Genomic DNA, 18392 nt, shown 5'->3' on the forward strand with positions numbered 1-18392 from the left:
AATGACCTGTAACCCCGTCTCTCCTGCCCCAGGACCTCGATGCCGTCTCAGCCCTCCTACGGCTCCAGCTCCCCAACTCACGGAAAAGTCAACAAGCTGCCCTCTGTCAGCCAGCTCATCAACCCCCAGCAGCGTAACACACTCACCCCATCCAGCATGTCTGGAGGCCTGACTGACAGTAAGTGTGGCCCTTTGTTTCTCTTCCTGTCTGTCTCAGGCCGTACGCCCCTACCCCTCCAGTCGGCCCGTCCCTCTGGGGCATATTGTATCCGTGTAAGAACAGCGTGTCCGGGCAGGCAGGAGGGGATCTGAACAAACCCCCCCCCTCTCCCACACACACATACACACACACACACATACACACACACACACACACACACACACAGCCCATCAGAAAGCTTCCCCCTCAAAAAAGAATGTGATCTCTGCGAGACTGTCCCGCCGGACCTGTTATGATGCACTATGTGTCATGTCGACAGTAACCTCTGCATGCGCCCCCCTCCCCCTCCAAAAACATGTTTAAGTTGACGTTACATAATCTGGAAATCCCAGAGGAGTATAAGAAAGCTCACGGTAGCTCCTTTTGTCTCTGCAGTGACTCCCATGATGGGCACTCACATCCCCATGAACGCTGACATGAGTTCACTGAGCCCCACACATGCACTGCAGCCACAGCTACCCCTGGTGCCTTCCTCCCACTGTACCCCCCCTCCTCCATACCCCATGGACAGCAGCATCTCCAGGTACCTCATTAACCACGGTGGAAAACATCAACCTTTTTTTTTTTTTTTCATTTTGAAAATTGTAGATTTACTTTCAAACATATGGAGGCCCAACGTGTTTAATATTAAATAAATAAACACATGAGACATCATAAAATCAATAATTATGTGACTGAATAAAGTAAAATAGAAAAAAAATCATAATAATTCTTAATTTCTTTCTTATTTTTCTAGTAAAACACTTTTTAAATTCCCCTGTTTTTATTTCATAATGGCATTTTTCCTGACAGTGGTGTTGTCACCAGTCACTGTCCTGTTTAGCAACCTCAACAACTGCTGCCAAAATTAGCCGGTTAGCTCCTGTTAGCAGGAGTAACAACAGAGAAGCTGCTGCTGTAAATAAAAAATACACAGTCACAATCACTAACCTCCTTTAATTTAGCTGAAGAAGGCTGCACATGCTACCAAAGTTAGCATGAGTTAACTCAGTGGCGTCTTTGTTCTACACTGTGAGTCCGTCTCTTTGGTTGTTGTAGCCAACAGGAGCTAGCTCGTTAGCTGGCAGTTGTTGAGCTTGCTAAATGAGAGGGGGCGGGCACTGATGACGAGTCTACTGTCATAGACTTGAGGGAAAAATGCCATTATGAAATAAAAACAAACCTTGAAAAGGTTTAATTAATGAAAATTAACCATAAAACGACTACAAGACATTTCATAAGAATGAGTTCTCTATTCTGTTCTTTATATTTTCTTACTTTGATTTATTCATGATTATTTGATATCATTTATTTATTTGATATCAAATGTTCACAAAGTTGGTGATTATTTTCAAGTCATTGAGAGTTATTAAATGAATTCAACAAATATGTGTGTATTTTTTTGAATTTTATTAAATTATTTGCCTCAACTTAAAAGAACACATTTAGAATACATGTAGTAATAAAGAATAATGCAGTATCCCAGAATTAGTTCCCATGTTATGCTCAAAAGTAACTTTCTCCATGTAATCTTAAATCTATGATAAGTTTTGCTTTATATGCTAAATATTTAGACACCAGAGGATTTCTTTATGTTTCCAGTAAAACTTTGTTCAGTATTAAATCACATCTTAAAAGTCAAATGTAGAATTTGTTGATAAGTGCGGAGACCCAGTGCCAGTATGTGTTGTAAAATATATAATATGAACATTAATGAGATGAACAGGAGTCTGGTAGTTCCACCTGTAAACCTGGTCTCCTCTGTTCCTCCCTCAGCTTCCTTATACGGCTGGGCTGCTCAGGCTGCTTGGACTACTTCACAGCACAGGGCCTAACCAACATCTACCAGATTGAGAACTATAACATGGAGGTGAGCCCTTGCCTATCCAACTCGAGTCATTTGATGGGTTAGAGAGAAGAGTGGCTCCCCCTGCGAATACTAACGCTCCCCTGTGTAATGACCAATAGGACCTGTCCAGGCTGAAGATCCCTGCAGAGTTCCAGCACATCATCTGGAAGGGCATCATGGAGCACCGTCAGGCCATGGATTTTTCCCCACCTCCCCACATAGTGCGCACCACCAGTGGAGCCTCCAGCGTCAGCGTGGGCGCCTCTGAGGCCCGAGGCGAGCGCGTCATCGACGCCGTACGCTTCACCCTGCGCCAGACCATCTCCTTCCCGCCACGCGACGAGTGGTCCGACTTTTCCTTTGACCTGGATTCTCGCCGCAACAAACAGCAGCGCATCAAGGAGGAGGGAGAGTAAGACGACCTCTGTCTTGTTCTCAATGTTGCCATTTCCCATTTCATGCCTGCCATTGGAACATTTCATTCGAAAACCTGGTATTAGTGCGAATACTGCTGAGAACAAAATACATATTCACATAGAAATGCACTTATTTTCATTGTTGTCTGGTTCTCATTATCGCAGAGAAATGAATGGTGTTGGGCAAAGGTGCATTTTATTATGTTCTAATTTCTTGAGAGCACTTAAGAAATGCTGAGGATTTCAAGATTGCTTTAAGGGTTTTGTTAAGTGTTCATGATGCATTCCCATGTTAAAGCATGACTGGAAACAAAACTTGCATTAAAGGGCTTATTAGAGCTTGTATTTCTACTATGGGCCATAGCAAACATGTATTTTAGTTTGTAATACTTCTAAGTTTTCACCTTTATGGTTGTACAAGTTAGTCAATGGTTTTTCATTTGTGGCGTAAGTCAGCATTGATTGTATACATTTCAAACATTTCCTGTCAGAAGTATTATGTCAGTTGATGGGCAATTTGTTTTCTGCTGTAACTTCTATATTTTTCTTTTTTTTTTTTTTTTTAATGTCTGTTGTGAGACCAATGCATCAACTTTTTGTGTCAGGTTGTGAAGTATTTGGCTGAAGTGACAGATGTTCACTCATTTGACGTAGCCATATATAGACCTAATGCTCTTTACCCAGTGTTTTACAGCACAGAGATATAATGACTGATGTTTTGTTTATTTTTTGGTCTTTTTTTTGTTCTTTTACTGCTGTGCGAAAGTGGTTGATTGCATTATAAGAGCAGGTTTTAGCTCATGCAGTGGATGCCTAGCACAAGTATTTTTTTTTTAATTCATGAACCATGTTTTGGTAGAGGTTTATTTCATTTGATAACTGGCCAAAACCTATGATATAAATGTGTATAAATTTGTATAGTTCTTTTTGTTTTGAAAGTCTCCCTAAAGAAAATGCATGATTTTCATCATGGAACAAATCGTACTGATGTGAATATTGCCTGGTGCTGCACCAAAGAGATCAATGTTTGTATTAATTCAGTTCAAACAGTATGTGTGTATTGTGCATTATCCGTAGCCCACTCTCCGTAGTCCTCATTGTTAGAAAGCAGAAACATTTGCATTTTCATATTTTTGTACAATGTGTTGTAAATATGTTGCAATATACCAAGGGTATTTTGATATAAATTTGAAATAAATATCCATACTTGCTGTATTGCATGTTAATGCTCCTTTGTGTCAAGTTATTAAGAGTGTGGCTTCATTGAAATATTAACTCGTTTTATTTTACAAACACTGAGGTCGAACTGGTGAAACAGCCACAGACAACAAAACCCTGCATTTCATTACAGAGATTACTGACAGACCTAATAACAAGTAAGAAATAATCACAGTGGGTTCATGCATGAAGTATAATTCTTCTGCAGTTGTTCACGTTTGTATAATGAAAAATGCCAGTTTAAGGGGTATTGCCTAATTTCATTGTCCTGTTTGTGCTGAGTGTAAATGTATGTTGATGTTTGTGAGCTCGTTCTTCATTAGCCGATGCTGCATAAACACTGTTAACGCTTTGTGTGTGTTAATTTCCCACTGAATGAAGATGTGCGATTCAATTCAGCGCACCAAACCGTCAGTTTGTCCCATTATCCAACTTAGACAATAAAAAATTGAACAAGGAGGTTGAGAGCCGGAAACAGAAGCAGCTCGTCTTCAAAGTAAAGGTTGCGCGTTTTGAACAAACGTGCTGGTTGCAGCAGTTAATTTAAGGAGAGCTAAGCTAAATAAATAAATAAATAAACAAACTGTCTAAAATTATTAACATAATTCATAACTGTTATCGGTGTTTAACTGCTAGCCCATAACTGATCGGGAATACATTTTCAATGAACACTGGAATTATTATAGAGTCTTACGATTCATGTATGTAACTATTCATCAATTTATTAATTTGATTAAGGTTACTTAATCTGTTGGGTGAACATTAAAGGCTGTGTATATATATATATATATATATATATATATATATGTATACAGCGCTCGTATATATATATATATATATACACATATATACACACACACACACACACACACACACACACACACACACACACACTGCGGTGTGCAGGTTACCGGTGGAGAGAAAGACAGTTATACAACAGTTAGTTCCGACAACAAGTAATTTGATTGGACGAGAGGCATTCCATGAGTATATAGAGTACAAGAGCACTGGGACTTTTCACTACATGTATCACTCCGCTTCACAGGTGTGCCAATCAGCGTTACATTAACGGTCGTCATCAACGTTAGATTGTGACAAACTTTGCAAAAATGAAAATATTTCCAGAAATAACGTTTGAATTAAATGATGTCTGCTCGTCAGAAGAGGATGAAGGTAAGAAACCTGGATACTTCAGCGCACAACTGAGGTAACGTGTAGAGAAAGGTCAGCTAGTGTGCACTAGGTTTAGGAAAATGTAAATGCGTTGCTTAGCAACAGTCCAGTTGCGTAACAATTTGTGTCTGCGTTGCCAAATAAATGATAAAATAAACAAACAAATCATAATCCGTTGTTGCTTATTTAACTAATATGGCGGTCGTACAACTGTTGTAGAAAAGCAGCTTCACACGAGACGGAGTGATGTACTGAATAGCAGTTGTACTCACTATCTCAGGACCGAATCACAGCCGTGCTGATTTTCAGTACATCATCACTTCCTCTCGTGTGATGTCCCTTAAATATAAAATATCTAGTGCAAAGGAAAGTTCCTGCAAACACAAAACGTGACGGTGACAACAACAGAGAACAAATAATTAATGTAGGCATTTTTTTCTTTTATTTGCTGATCCTTCAAGCTGACACTAGGGGGCGTAAATGAGCCCACAGCCGTGATGACTGAGGCATCGGACGTTTGCTACAGTGAAGTCTCTTACAGGCCGGAGACGTGACGAGATGAAACATGTTGACTCTTCCTTCTACCTTTATTTCTCCTGAGCACCAAATTTAACAGACGTGTAACTTATCAGTTATTCTTGTTACTGTAGGCCGCTAATGTATATCTAGGCTATTTACACACAACATAGAAATGTGAGTGTGTGCGTGCACACACAAACACACACACACACACACACTCACACTCACACACAGCTCTGGGCTGAAGAGACAGTAAATACTCATTCACTTACATTATGTACATTTTCAGAAAAATAAGCATCTTTTTACATTCTGTTACATTTTATACAGACTGAGAGAAACAACGTGATCAGTCTGCGTGGGAGGTTATTCGACTTCGGCCACGTGAGCCACCTCCACCTCCATGGTCTGGATCACCTCGGGCGCTTCCTCCAGTTTCCCGCCTGTGAGGGCCTGCTGGGCCAGGACGTAGTTCACCACCTGCATGATGCCCTGATCTGAGAGCGTGGCCACGGAGCCGTCGGTCACAGCCTGCACAGCCTGCACGGCCTCCACAGCCTCCACCGTCTCCTCCGTGATCAGCACCGTCTCTATCTCCTCTGAGGGCGGCTGCTGGGCGGGGCGGAGCTCAGGAGGCAGGTCGGACGCCAGGATGCTGACGGCGTGCTCCACCTGGGTGCCCTGGTTGTGGAACTGGAGGGTGTCTTTCTCCAGCATGATCTTGCCGGGGAGGTTGTCGCTGTGGTACTTGGCCATGTGTTTACGCAGAGTGCGTGCATCGATGTGGGCCTCCTGGCACATGGGGCACACGTACGGCCGCTCCCCCGTGTGCGTGCGGACGTGGCGCTTGAGAGAGCGGGCGTCGGCCCAGGCAACGCCACAAGTCAGACACTCAAATGGCTTCACTCCTGAAGAGAGGGGACGAAAAAAAAACCATCAGCACCGTAAAAACAAAGTCATATGAACGATCCTCTCACACACACACACACACACACACACACACACACACACAAAGTCAGACTCTCACCCTGGTGGTTGTTGATGTGGCGTCGATACTCTCGGAGCTGAGTGAACTTCCTGCCACACTGCTCACACTCCCTCTCCAGGTTCTGCTTGACTCGGCCTTTCTTCCCGTGCGTGGCCTTTTTAACGTGTCTCCTGAACAGAGCCTTCTCAAAGAACTCCTTCCCGCACACGTTACACCTGAGCAAGACACATCCACACGTTTAACATGCCGCCGTGTTGACGCCAGCAGAATGTGGTACGTCAGGACTGAGAGACTTACTTAAAGGGCTCGGCCACGCTGTGGGACTTGACGTGGGAGTACCAGTCCTTCTTCCAGCTGTAGCACTTCCCACACACCTGGCACTGGAAGGGCTTCAGGCCCATGTGTTTATTCATGTGCTGCTGGAGATCTTTTGCTTCATAGAACCTCTTATCGCAGCTGCAGGAGGGATGAAGTGGAGTGAGTAAAACATATTTAAAGCTCAGCTCGGTTCCTGTGAAGACTGAGCGGTTACTCACTGAGCGCAGGCGTATGGACGGACGTCGGGTTTGGGCTGGTGCTTCTTCAGGTGTTTGCTCAGAGCCGAGGCTCGATGGAAAGTTGCTCCACACGTGTTGCAGAGGTACTTTGATTCACCTGTGCATGTAGTTTATGGTGAACAGGGAAAACAGCTTCATGTTATTGGTTTAATTTATGCTCCTATCTGAGCCGTTCGCTTGGAATTTAAAGGCTCAGTTCACGTAAATTATATAAAAACGTTCATCACTTCAGCGTTAAAGTTCAGTCTTGGAAAAAAACAAAAAAGCAGGAGAACAGTAGTTACTCTTAAGGACAAAGGCATTGTTGCACTTTCAAGCTTTTGTTTTTACTTTGAAAGTATCATCAGGAGCAAATAAACCTTTGTCAAGGTCCAGACACCAGCTTTATCTCACAGCGTTGAGTTATGTTTCATGAGAACAAAGTGAAATGATTCACAGAAGAAATGTACTTTGGTTGAAGGATCCAGAAAAAAAAAAAAGCTACTAAAGTGACTGTGACGATTATTTTTGCTTTCATCCAGCCGTGTAAAGAGTTTCAGCTTCATCTGTTTTCAGATCACGAGCTCTGAACTTCTTCCACGATACAAAGGAGAGGGATGGAAGTTTTTTTTTTTTAAATGGTCACAGCTTTGAAATGTAACGTCTCTCTGCAGAAGCTGTTGCTCTGGATAAGTGACGGCACATTTCCTGCTGAAAGTTTCATGTCGTTCGTTTGAATGCTGTGAGCAAAACAAACATATTCCAATTCACCTCCACTGTGCTGGAAATCTCAAAGCTCCAGACAAATAAAAACCAAAACTACCTTCTCGTCGAGATCCTACATGAAAAATGTGTGGAACAATAACATTCATGTGTTTCTCTGCCTCAGACTCTGGGAACTTCTGCCGTTAAAATAACAGTCATTAATATCCCTAAATAATATTCCTCTTTGAAATCAGGAAAGAGAAATTTTTACAACTTGACCTACAAGAACAGACATATTATTAAACCACCAGCCAATCAGAAACGAGAACTTTCAGTGGCGTTGGTGTAACTGTTTGCTAATGTGTGAGAACAGTGTGTACGGACCTGTGTGGAGGCTGGTGTGCTCCTCCATGCTCCTCTTGCTCACGAACGACTTCTTACAGAACTCGCACTGGAACTGTTTGGTGACGTCGTGCAGCGCCCGGTGCATCTTCAGGCTGTGCTTGTGGGCGAACGTCTTGCCGCAGACCTTACAGGAGTGAGGACGCACGCCCGTGTGATTCAGCATGTGGATCCGCAGGGAGTACAGCTTCGGTAAGGTCTTCCCGCAGATGTCGCACACGAATTCTCTCTTGGTGTGAGGCAATGAAGTCTTGTCATCCAAACTGCTGTGCACCTTCCCCTCGGAGCCCTGCTCGACCGAGGATTTGGCGATGGGCGCTCGCTGGCTGCTGAGCTGCTTGTGTCGGGCCAGGTGGGCGCGGAGCGAGGTGGCGTACTGGAACTCCTTACTACACAGCTACGAGGACACAGGAACATCATGGTGAGAACCTGCTGTGAACATTACCAGTGAAACGTGACATGCTGACCAGCACATATACTTACACTGCACTTGTATCCGCGAGCCTTCTCGTGTTTTAGCGTGTGCATGATGAGGGAGTAGCGTCTTTGGAAGGACATGCCGCACTCGGAGCACGTGTGCTCTCCATCCACGGCGCTCTCTGCTGGGGGTTTATCCTGGCTGGTTCCGGTCTCTGGCTCTGCCGCCTTCGTCGCAGCCTCCTCTGCGTTGAGCTCTCCGGCTGCCGTTCCCTCCACGGCGCCGGCCTCTGGTTCAGCTCCAGATTCAGACACAGACGGTCCTTCAACCTGATTCTCCACTGGCTGCTTTGGTGGTCTTCCCCTCTTCCCAGGCCTCGGAGCCAGCTAAAAAGATATTTATCAATTTGAACAATTTTTCACTCTTAACAAAATGTGATGGAAAAATGTCAATTGCAATATAATGATGTACCTTAGGGGTGGTGGCTCGTGGTGGGGTTGAACTTTTCTTCCCCTCCTCTTCCTCCTCCAGCCCCATATGAAGCCGAGCATAACCGCCCTCAGCGATGGAGCGCTGCCGGAGTCGTCTTTTGTTGGGGTCATCTGACATCATCTCGTGCTTGTCTGCCTGACCTTCGTCAGCAGAGGGATCCTCCTCCTCCAGTGGTGCAAACTCCTCTACCTCCACCTCCTTCTTCACCTTGGCTGGACGTCCTCGTTTGCGTTTCTGTGGTGTAGGTGCTGATTCCACCTTCTCCTGAGGCGCTGCTGCTGCTGCTGCTTCAGCGGCAGCTACAGATGCGAGTTTGATGACCTCTGATGACGTCACTTTGTCAGGGTCCACGTTAATAACAAAGGCTCCTGCTTCAGCGACCTGTGGCTGCTCCATCGCCAGGCAGGCTGACACCACAGCGAGGGACTCGCTGGCCCCGGCCTGTCCGCTGTGGGTGACCACAGTCATCGTCTCCCCCTCCATTCCTTCTGCACTGTGTGAGATAAGAGTGACAGTCTCTCCTGGCTCGGCCTGTCCGCTGTGAGCGAGCAGAGCCACGGCTTCATCCTGACCGGCCTCCCCATCATGCACTCTGTCTCCCTCGACAGCGTCAGCAACAACTGTCATCGGCTGCTGGATGAAGGTCTCTTTGGAGGGTTCAACAAAAGCCAAAGGCTCGCCTGTTACAGTAGCCACACCGCTCTGTGTGACCAACGCCCTGCCGTCACTCTGTATGGTCACCATGTACGCAGCAGACTCGTCCTTTGAGCCCTCCTGAGAAGCCGACTGACTGGACACCACGGTGTGCACGTCTCCTCTTTGATACACCGTCAGCTTCTGTTCCTCCACCTGCTTATGCACAGACTCACAAATCTGCAACACCTCTGTCATCAGCAAATGCCGGGCAAGGTTGGCGATATCTGCCATAATGCAGAAATTAAAGGTAAGCATGGAAGTGTAGGCAAAGTCCAGCAGCGGGAGGAAGCTAGCTTTGGTGAAACCTGGAGGGAGAAGACTGAAGGTTAAAACTGAGACAATGAGCAGAGCGTTCAGCAGAGAAATGAACAAACTGACGCTCACCAGAGAGGTCGACCACGGCTTCGTGTGTGGACACAGCTCCCTTCTCAAAGAAGAGCTCGTTGAAGTATTCGCTGCACGCTGCCAACACGGCCTTGTGAGCTCGGTACTCCTCTCCTTCAATCAGCAGCGTGATGTCACAGAAGTGATTGCTGAGACGCTGCTGGTTGAGTTTGTCCAACATGGTTTGGCTGTGTTTGGGCAGGAACTGATTCACCTCGCCCTTGCTGTCCACCTGGAAAGATCGCACACAAGACTCCATCAACAAAACACTCAACTGCAGGTCAGTCAGTATCGCACTGTTGTGGTTGTAAGGACTGAAATGACATTTCTGAGACTCACAAAGACCAGTTCATGCTTGGGCATCGTCTTTGCCAACTTGGATCTCAGATGGGAGGATGAGTCAGTGGAAAACAAACTATCATCTCCCTCCTCTTCCTCTTCTTCCTCTTCTTCCTCATCATTCACATTGGCAGCCGCCTTGCGTCTGCCTGGCCGGGAAAAGAGTCGCGGTCCAGAGCCGTCATCAGCACTGCGCCGGCTCTGACACTGACCACACTCTCTGATGTGGTCTTTCACATTCTTCAGGATACCTGAGGGCGTCAGAGAGGGGACAAATCACTCACTGCCGACAACCAGCCATCCTGTTTCCTGTTTTGAGAGGCTTTTGTGGTGCTGTTGTTTAATTATAATGCATTACATTGGGAAGTTTTTCAAGATTTTGTCCACCCTATTTATATCAATATAGGTAGGCTAAATCTTAGTGGGGCTTTAACTAACAATTATTTCTATTTCGAAATTATTAGTTAGTTAATTATTTTATCTATAAGATATTAGAAAACAGCATAAAATGCCCATCAAAACGCCCCAAAACCCAAGTTAACAAATTGCTTGTTTTGTCTGATTTACACAAACTACAAAGATATTAAATCTACTATCATAGAAGACAAAGAAAACATGAATATATTCACATTTGAGGCGCTGAAACCAGTGGATTTGATTGCTTTAAATGATAATATAATTGCCCTTTGTGCATTTTTCTTCCTGTCAAATTTTTGCTCGGGAACAAAGACCGTTTGAAAAGTGTAAATGGTGCATTCACGTGCAATCATGTAGTTTTCCGATGTTATTTAAATAACAACGTCTCCTCGTCTTTATACGTTCTTAAAATGAATTCTCAATACTGCTCGGATTACAGATGACCACAAAACACTTGAACTAACCACTAGATGGAGACAGAGAGCAGCTGTGCGAGGTGGAGACGGGTGGTGTTCGTGTGTGTTATGTTGCAGACTCATGTTTACATCGGTTCTCCGACTGATTTCGGTGACTGCCTCCACCTAGCCACAATGCCGAGGCTCAGTGTCTTACCTCTCCACCAGTACTTCTGAGAGATGAACTCCCAGGTGAGTTGCTGATTGAGGTGCTCCCCTCCTTCCATAATGTGCGCCTCGCTGATAAGTTCCTTCCTCCGGCCGTCCTGCAGCACCACCTCCAGCTCCGTGAAATCATTCTGCCCCTTCAGTCGACGCTGGTAAAACAAAGTCCCGTTCCTCACGACGTAGCAAGTGGCCGCTTTGCGTATTTTTCTCTTGGTGTTACCGGGCGTCCCCGGCGCATATGGCTCCCGTTCATCAGTCAGATAGCGAATGATGGCCAAGTAGCTTTCTTCACACGACATGTCTCAGCCGACCCGCGTTTTTCACAATTAGGGATTTCTCTCGAAGAGGAAGGTCCTCCTCGGACGTGTAAAATCGAGATACAGATTTTATACGCCGTTCAGGTGGGAGATCACATGAATTAGAAATGCCACAATAACATTTCAAAATGTTTCCAAAGGTGGAACTGCAGTTCGCAACCGTCAGGGTAGACTTGCCCGAACAGACAAAATGGCTGCTGCACAACCGGATATTACGTAAACAATGGCGGAAGCACACACTGATAATTATCCACCACAAGATGGCGCCGCGTCCAAATTTATAACACCACAGTTTACTCATTTCTTCTTTCAGTCCTTTTATTTTTCAGTTATTGATTCATTTAATAGTTATTATTTGAGTTTCACCGTATTACTGACAGTAATGTTTCTCAGTTTTATCCTAACTGATCCAGATAATGACGTATTTTAGTGCCTGGTTGAATTTTTTTAAGTTTTTTAAATTATACAGTACATATATCTTACTGTGGCATTCTACTAGCAGTTAGCAGTAGTCCTTTAATTCACTCTGGGACTGTTGGTTTAGGTTTCAAAGTTGAATAGACACTGTGGCAGGCACATGTTACACAAGTTGCACAAAGAGATGCTGTAGTAGCTAAAGTTAAATTAACTGTGGATGATGCTGTAACAGTAAATCATAGTTGCAATAGTTGAGTAAAAGTGTGAAATTTCTCTTCCAGTAACATGACACAGTGTAATTTTGTCACTTTTTACCTTCACTGAACTGTGAACCCCAGAAATTTGTCATTTCAGTCTTTGCCTCCAGCAGCTGTGCGGTTTGTTTTTCCTCTCTTATGCTGTATCAGTGCACACCCATACTAACTGCATGCTTACACACGTGGTACAAGTTATGATTCAGATGGGTTTAGTAGCTTAACCATCCTGCCAACAGAAGGACATGGAGGTATTTTGCTTTGGGCTTGTCCGAATAGGTTGTTAATTAAATGTCAAACCAAAAGTCATTGACTCTGAGCGCATGCAGTCAGTGAGGAGGCAAGCGGAGCAAGATGGCCATAAACTTAGCTCCTGTGTTACCTATTTAGTCAAGAGCTGTGTTCACTTGAGTTGAAAGTTTTAAGTCAGCAGTTTACATTTCTTACCTCCTCAGCCTGTAATCCACCACATTGATCCTCAAATCCTTAGCTCATATTCTCCTTTTTGTTGTCCAAGTTTAAAATCCAAGGATGATGGAACATTTTCCATTGTTGGCCCCCAGCTGTGGAACACTTTACCTCTCACCAGCAGGTTTTTTCTCACTGTTAGCACTTAAAATCCTGTTCAAGACCCTTTTTTACATTAGTTTGTCAGTCCACACGAACATTTGCTGTTTTAAAATACATTATTGATACTAATACTGTAGTATTACTACCAGTATAAATACTAATTCTAATACTAATAGTAATGTCTGCTTCATTACCATTACACAAGGTTCTTTAATGATTAAAATGGTGAGTAAAATGAGATGAGGTTTTGATTCACTTAATGTATGAAAGTTTTTTTTTTGTGTTATTAGTCGGTATAGAAGCAAATTACTTTAAAAAACACCGTTCAGACTTTATACATAGATATACCATATTACAAACTCCACGTGTTTCCTTTATGTCCCTAAACACATAAAATCAGCTTTTCAGCATAAATGTCTTGACAGACGTGTAGATACTCTGATGAGTCATATATATGTACACATTTCTTAGGTTACCTTCACTTATGGGATAAACATCCCAAGTGTCACTTATCACCTCCTGCCTTCAGATAAAAGTCTTTTCAACCGGTCAGACATTTATAAGAAATGATATAAAAGGCATAAGAAGTTTTTAAGAGAAAATCATAGTTGAGTGTTTTCATACCTACATCTGATGCAGTGATGATGATGATGATGATGATACTTGTCTTCATTGAAACCTGAGAGGAAACTCGTTTTGTTTTCACCCACAGCAAACTTTGCTGCAAAGTCAGAGAGCAGAGATGTGCAGAAAACGATACCTTTGTTGGTGGTGGGGATTTTCCAATACACCGACATGAAACTTGGGTCTTTAAAAGATGGTCCTTCCTACCCACCGCCTATGTCGGGTGAGTACCAACACAGCAGCTTGTCTTTGAGATGTTAGAGAAAATCTCTAGTCATTGTCACCAAGTTCATCCTATCGCCTATGTCTTGTGTATTAGTCCTCCACAAGGCTCCAGCAGCTAATTATATAACCATCCTGAGTCCTAGGACTGCAGCAAATGAGAGTTTAAATCTTGATTTAATTACTGATAATTTTTTCAATTAAGTGATTAATCGTTTAATAACAAGACAATCTACAGCCATGCTAGCAGCTCTGTGAGGCTGCACACAGCAGTGCTTTGAGCTAAATGCTAAGTGTAACATGCTAACATGTTAAAAATGACAATGTTAACATGCAGATGTTTGGCAGGTATAATGTTTACCTTGTTCACCATCTTAGTTTAGCGCGTTAGCGTTGCTCACATTTGCTAATTGTTCCTAAATATAAAGTGCAGAAGAGATTCAAGGTGGAGTCGTTAGTCTTGCAGGTATTAAGTCAGAAATCAAAGCAGCAGAAAAGTTTAAATTATAAAGGCACAAGAGGAAAAGACAGGAGGTCAGAAAAAAGAACCAGAACCAGAGAAATGTCTGGCATCTCTGCTCAGTAAATGAACAACTGATCAGTTATCAGACTTACGGTTGACTGGTTTTCTGTCAGTTAACAAATCGATTAATCAACTACTTGTTCTAGCACTAATTGGCACAATTACAATTAACTTAAAGGACACATGACATTCAGTCAGCTCAGACACCTTCACTGTCTCACAAAAACAGTTTCAAGTTCCTTTTTTAATCACCAATATCAAATGACGGGTGGGAAAATGAATCAGTTCCACTTCTTCCATCTATTAGTCACGCACAGATGAGCTGAAAACAAATTACACTGCCTGCTCTGTTTCTGCTGAAACTCAAAGGACTAATGTGTCTGTGGGTGGCGCTACAGAGTTAGTTTATTCATTTCACCTCCTCACCACTGTGTCACATTCTCACAGAATTACTCTGATCTGGAGGGGGAGGGGGAGACACATCATTTGTTGCTCATCCATGTGTCACATACCAAACTAGCCGTCAAACACCGGTCAGTAATGTGTCTTACAACTGCATCCCAGCGTCCAGAGTTACACTGACTGACCAGTTAAAGTTCAGAACATTATATAAAATAACCTGTTTGGCCTCATTAACGAGAACTTAGCCACTTTTTTTTTGGAGAGGATGTGTTTATTTACTGTTCCTGGAGCTTTAAAGAAATATTCTCAGAGCTCTAGATAATGTGGAAGTAGCCGCCCTTATGCAATCCCTTCTCTGTCTGCTGTCTCAGAATCAGACAGATTTCCACCTGTTGTCATGTCTTGTCAGCCAAAGACTTCAAGCTGCTCTTTTCAGCTGCTTCAGAATCTGCCTTTGTGGCCTCAACTTAAACCTCTGGCCACAAATCTCTGACTCACTGAATAAACTGGTGGCTCAACACAGCACTCAGCTCACCAAGAGTCTGCCTGTAACTGCAGCTTTTCGTTCACCCTCAGTTACAACAAAAGTAAGTCAGAAACTCTTCCCTGCACATGCAAAGAAAAAAGTGTTGGGACTATTTGCTTATTACAGGCCTTTGGTCATTCCTGTCTTGTTTAACTTCCCATACAGAGCTGGTTCCTCTTCCTATGAGGCAGAGATTTAATATGTTTATTCTCAGTTGCTGTTGGCAGGCACCTCAACACATGTTGCTGAGTGTTAACATGAACGTTGGGAAAGAAGTGATTTGCATTCTGTGTCAGAGGACGTTCGGCCATTGCTTAAACTAGCACGTCACAAATCGCTCGAATGTTGAATCTAACCTGGAGTGCCTTTCACATCCAAACAAAGACGCTCTCTGTTTAGTCCCACTGTCACCGTGCAGCCTGAAAGCTGCTCTGCACACTTTGCCACTTCCTCTTGCTGAGGTATCTGGTTCAGCATTGATTTCCTCCTCTCTTGAGGCATTGTTTGGTTTTATCCAGGTCTGTTGGTGCAAAGACAAAAAGCATTCGTGACTCAAGAGAGGAGGGCAGGTGTGTGTTTCAGACAAGTAAAAAAAATTTTAAAAATCAACGCGCTCTTTTGAGTCAATGGTCTTAGGCATGTGCAAATAGGAGGGAAATTCAACGCCCACAGAGTTCAGCTCTACTAAAAGCTTAAAGGAATAGTTTGACAATTACTGGAAATAAGCTTAATCACTTAATCATAAGAAGGTTAATGTCACAGTCACTGTTAGCTTAGCTTTGCATAAAGACTGGGAACAGGGGAGAACCAGGTAATATCTATTCACAGGTGAAAAATAAAACCTTTAAAAGAAATGTTATGACATTTTGGGAACATATCTATTTTAGATTTATTAGAAGACTGATACCACTGTGACGCTAACACCAGCAGCTGGCTAACGTAGCTTAGCATACTGATCTGTGAGGGCTTAGTTTTGTTTGGACCCAAGAGCAGACACGGACACAGGCTGATTTTAGGTGTGAGTTTATTGAGTCTATGGGTAGATAAAGGTATGAGAGGGGCAATGGTGATGGCAGGTAGAGGAGTAGAGGGAATGTCGGAGTCTTGTAGGTGGAGGAATGGAGGGTGTGCATGCGATGCGAGATATAACAGGTTAGCGGGAGGCACAAAGAAACACTCGACCAAGTAAAGCTACCACTGAGCCAACTGAACAATCTGTCAATGAGTGGAAGGAGAGCCGGGGCTCTTGAACTGCAGGTTAATGAGATGATTACTAACAGGTGTGGAGTGGTGCCAGGAGCCAGGTGAATGAAGCCATGCCCACAACACACACACACACACACACACACACACACACACACACACACAGACGAGGGAGGAGGAAACAGAGGAAACGGGGAAAACACAGCAAAACCTGGTAACAAAGGGAACAAAATCCACCTGCGGACACCTGTAAAGCTAACCAGTGTGAGTGGCCAGTGTAAAACGAGAGCCAGGCTAGCTGTTTCCCCTTGTTCCTTGTCTTTATGCTAAGCTAACTTAGCTAGCTGCAAATGGTGGCTTCATATGTGGCCTAACTCCCAGCTAATCCAAAAATAGGCAAACTGCTGTTGCACCAGGCTGTAAACATGTTAATTTCTGCTGTAAAGTTGGACATTTTAACATGGGAGTCAATGAGGATTGACTCGTTTTTGCAGCCAGACTCAAGTGGTCATTAGAAGAACAGCAGTTTTTGACACCCGAGTGTCGGCTTGGTTTTTCAGCCCTAGAGGTTACTGCTTGGTAACATACAGACATGTGAATGGTGTTGATCTTCTCATCTAACTCGCAATAAGAAAACAAATAACATAACAAGCCAAAATTAAACCCCAACTTGACATTTTTACACTTTGGTTTTTGTGCAAATTAAACAAAAATTTAAAAATACCTAACACCTTCAGAGGTGCCGACAGGTGTAAGTGTTTTTTGTTATCTTCTATCAGGCTAGCTATTTCCCCCTGCTTCCAGTCTTTATGCTAAGCTAAGCTAACCGTCTCCTGGCTGTAGCTTCATATTTAGTGTATGAATATGGGAGTGTAATCAATCTTCTTTCCTAACTAGGGCAGCAACTAATGATTTTTTTCATTATCCATTATATTAGTGATTTCTTTTGATTAATCAATTATGATGAGGTAGTTGTCTGGTCTGTAAAACAAGTATTAATTTTCCGGCAGAAGGCCTCAAAGACCCGCAGATATTACCTATGATTAAACAGATTCACTAAACACTTGTTAAGTTTCCCTCGTCCATCATGACTGTGTCGTACTTCACCTACATCAGGTCTGTGTTTAAGTGTTTATTGTGATGTAAGTGATAATCTGCTTTGGTGCTGTGTCCACTCGCTACATGATGTTATGTTTCTGTCTCTAACGTCTCTGTTTTCATCACAGGTACCTCTTATATTGTCAGTGTCAACAGCCGTGAGGAGTGACCTGACCTGTATGCTCCACAGATTTAGGTACCACACAAAAGTCCCTTTGTCTGTCCTGTACTAATCTCTTATCAGCTTTTTATCTATGCGTTATTCCACCTCTTAAGGTTTTGACAGGCGTCTTTGAGTTGGCTCTCTGGCGGTGTTTTGTCTGAAAGCTTTGCCTTGACGTGATACATGTTTTGTGATTTGCATGTGTTTGATTTCCCACCAAACCCATTTTACTTTATCTTATTTATTTATTTATTTATTTACTTTTTATCATGCGTGCATTTGCACTTATAGCTGCCATTTAATCCACCAATGCTTTTATGTGCTGCCCTCTTTTGTCTGTTAATTACCCACTTCAATACCTTCATCACTCTCTTCATCACTTTCATATTGAATCATAGAGAGGAACTTTGCCCATAAAAGCCTCCCATAATTGCAGTTTATATGCTATCTCACCACAGTTGTCCATTCTGAGTTGAAAGCCTACTGGTCTCTTGGCACAAGTGGAATAACAACTCCCACTATTACTATCACTTGTTGTGGGATTTGATTGCGTGTGATTGTGTTGTAACAAACGTACGTTTTAATGTATTTATTCAACCACATCTGTCGTGTAAAGCACATCCTAAGCGAGGCACAGATATAAACCATCCAAAAAGGTTCACACTAATGTTCTCCTCGTTCTCTAACCTTGAAACGAGG

General features: G+C 43.3%; 2 protein-coding genes across 7 annotated transcripts in view; one reads left to right on the plus strand and one right to left on the minus strand.

Annotated features, from left to right (window-relative positions):
• The window catches only part of tp63 (tumor protein p63), a 34020-nt gene extending 29872 nt beyond the window's left edge, over positions 1 to 4148 (plus strand). For 4 of the 5 annotated variants that reach the window (XM_022767954.1, XM_022767948.1, XM_022767949.1 and 1 more), the window contains 4 exons: positions 33 to 178; positions 596 to 743; positions 1976 to 2069; positions 2168 to 4148. In XM_022767954.1, the coding sequence (XP_022623675.1) occupies positions 33 to 178; positions 596 to 743; positions 1976 to 2069; positions 2168 to 2464 (685 nt within the window). In that variant the 3' untranslated portion in view covers positions 2465 to 4148. The remainder of the gene's footprint in view (positions 1 to 32; positions 179 to 595; positions 744 to 1975; positions 2070 to 2167) is intronic. The other variant, XM_022767951.1, reaches the window with a different exon arrangement.
• Positions 4149 to 5291: 1143 nt separating this feature from the next.
• zbtb11 (zinc finger and BTB domain containing 11) lies at positions 5292 to 11861 on the minus strand. 2 transcript variants are annotated; one of them, XM_022767985.1, is made up of 10 exons: positions 11364 to 11861; positions 10335 to 10585; positions 9996 to 10227; positions 8895 to 9835; positions 8489 to 8809; positions 7988 to 8402; positions 6899 to 7016; positions 6660 to 6818; positions 6402 to 6577; positions 5292 to 6282 (listed from the first exon to the last, which is right to left on the minus strand). In XM_022767985.1, the coding sequence occupies exons 1-10, from the start codon at positions 11671 to 11673 to the stop codon at positions 5741 to 5743; spliced, it is 3465 nt and encodes a 1154-aa protein (XP_022623706.1). In that variant the 5' UTR covers positions 11674 to 11861; the 3' UTR covers positions 5292 to 5740. The 2 variants fall into 2 exon arrangements, with proteins under 2 accessions (XP_022623706.1, XP_022623705.1); XM_022767984.1 differs by having other exon boundaries at positions 8895 to 9916.
• Positions 11862 to 18392: the final 6531 nt, after the last annotated feature.

This window comes from Seriola dumerili, unplaced genomic scaffold (genome assembly GCF_002260705.1).
Source record: "Seriola dumerili isolate Sdu_G_001 unplaced genomic scaffold, Sdu_1.0 BDQW01001323.1, whole genome shotgun sequence".
Classification (NCBI taxonomy): Eukaryota; Metazoa; Chordata; class Actinopteri; order Carangiformes; family Carangidae; genus Seriola; species Seriola dumerili.

Excerpts from the sequence above, each read along its gene's own strand:
- zbtb11 (XM_022767984.1), bottom strand. The coding sequence starts at position 11,673 with ATGTCGTGTGAAGAAAGCTACTTGGCCATCATTCGCTATCTGACTGAT. Across the intron at positions 9,917-9,995 it reads AGCCGTGGTCGACCTCTCTG|GTTTCACCAAAGCTAGCTTC; the intron begins GTGAGCGTCAGT and ends TTCTCCCTCCAG. Across the intron at positions 6,283-6,401 it reads CCACATCAACAACCACCAGG|GAGTGAAGCCATTTGAGTGT; the intron begins GTGAGAGTCTGA and ends CCCTCTCTTCAG.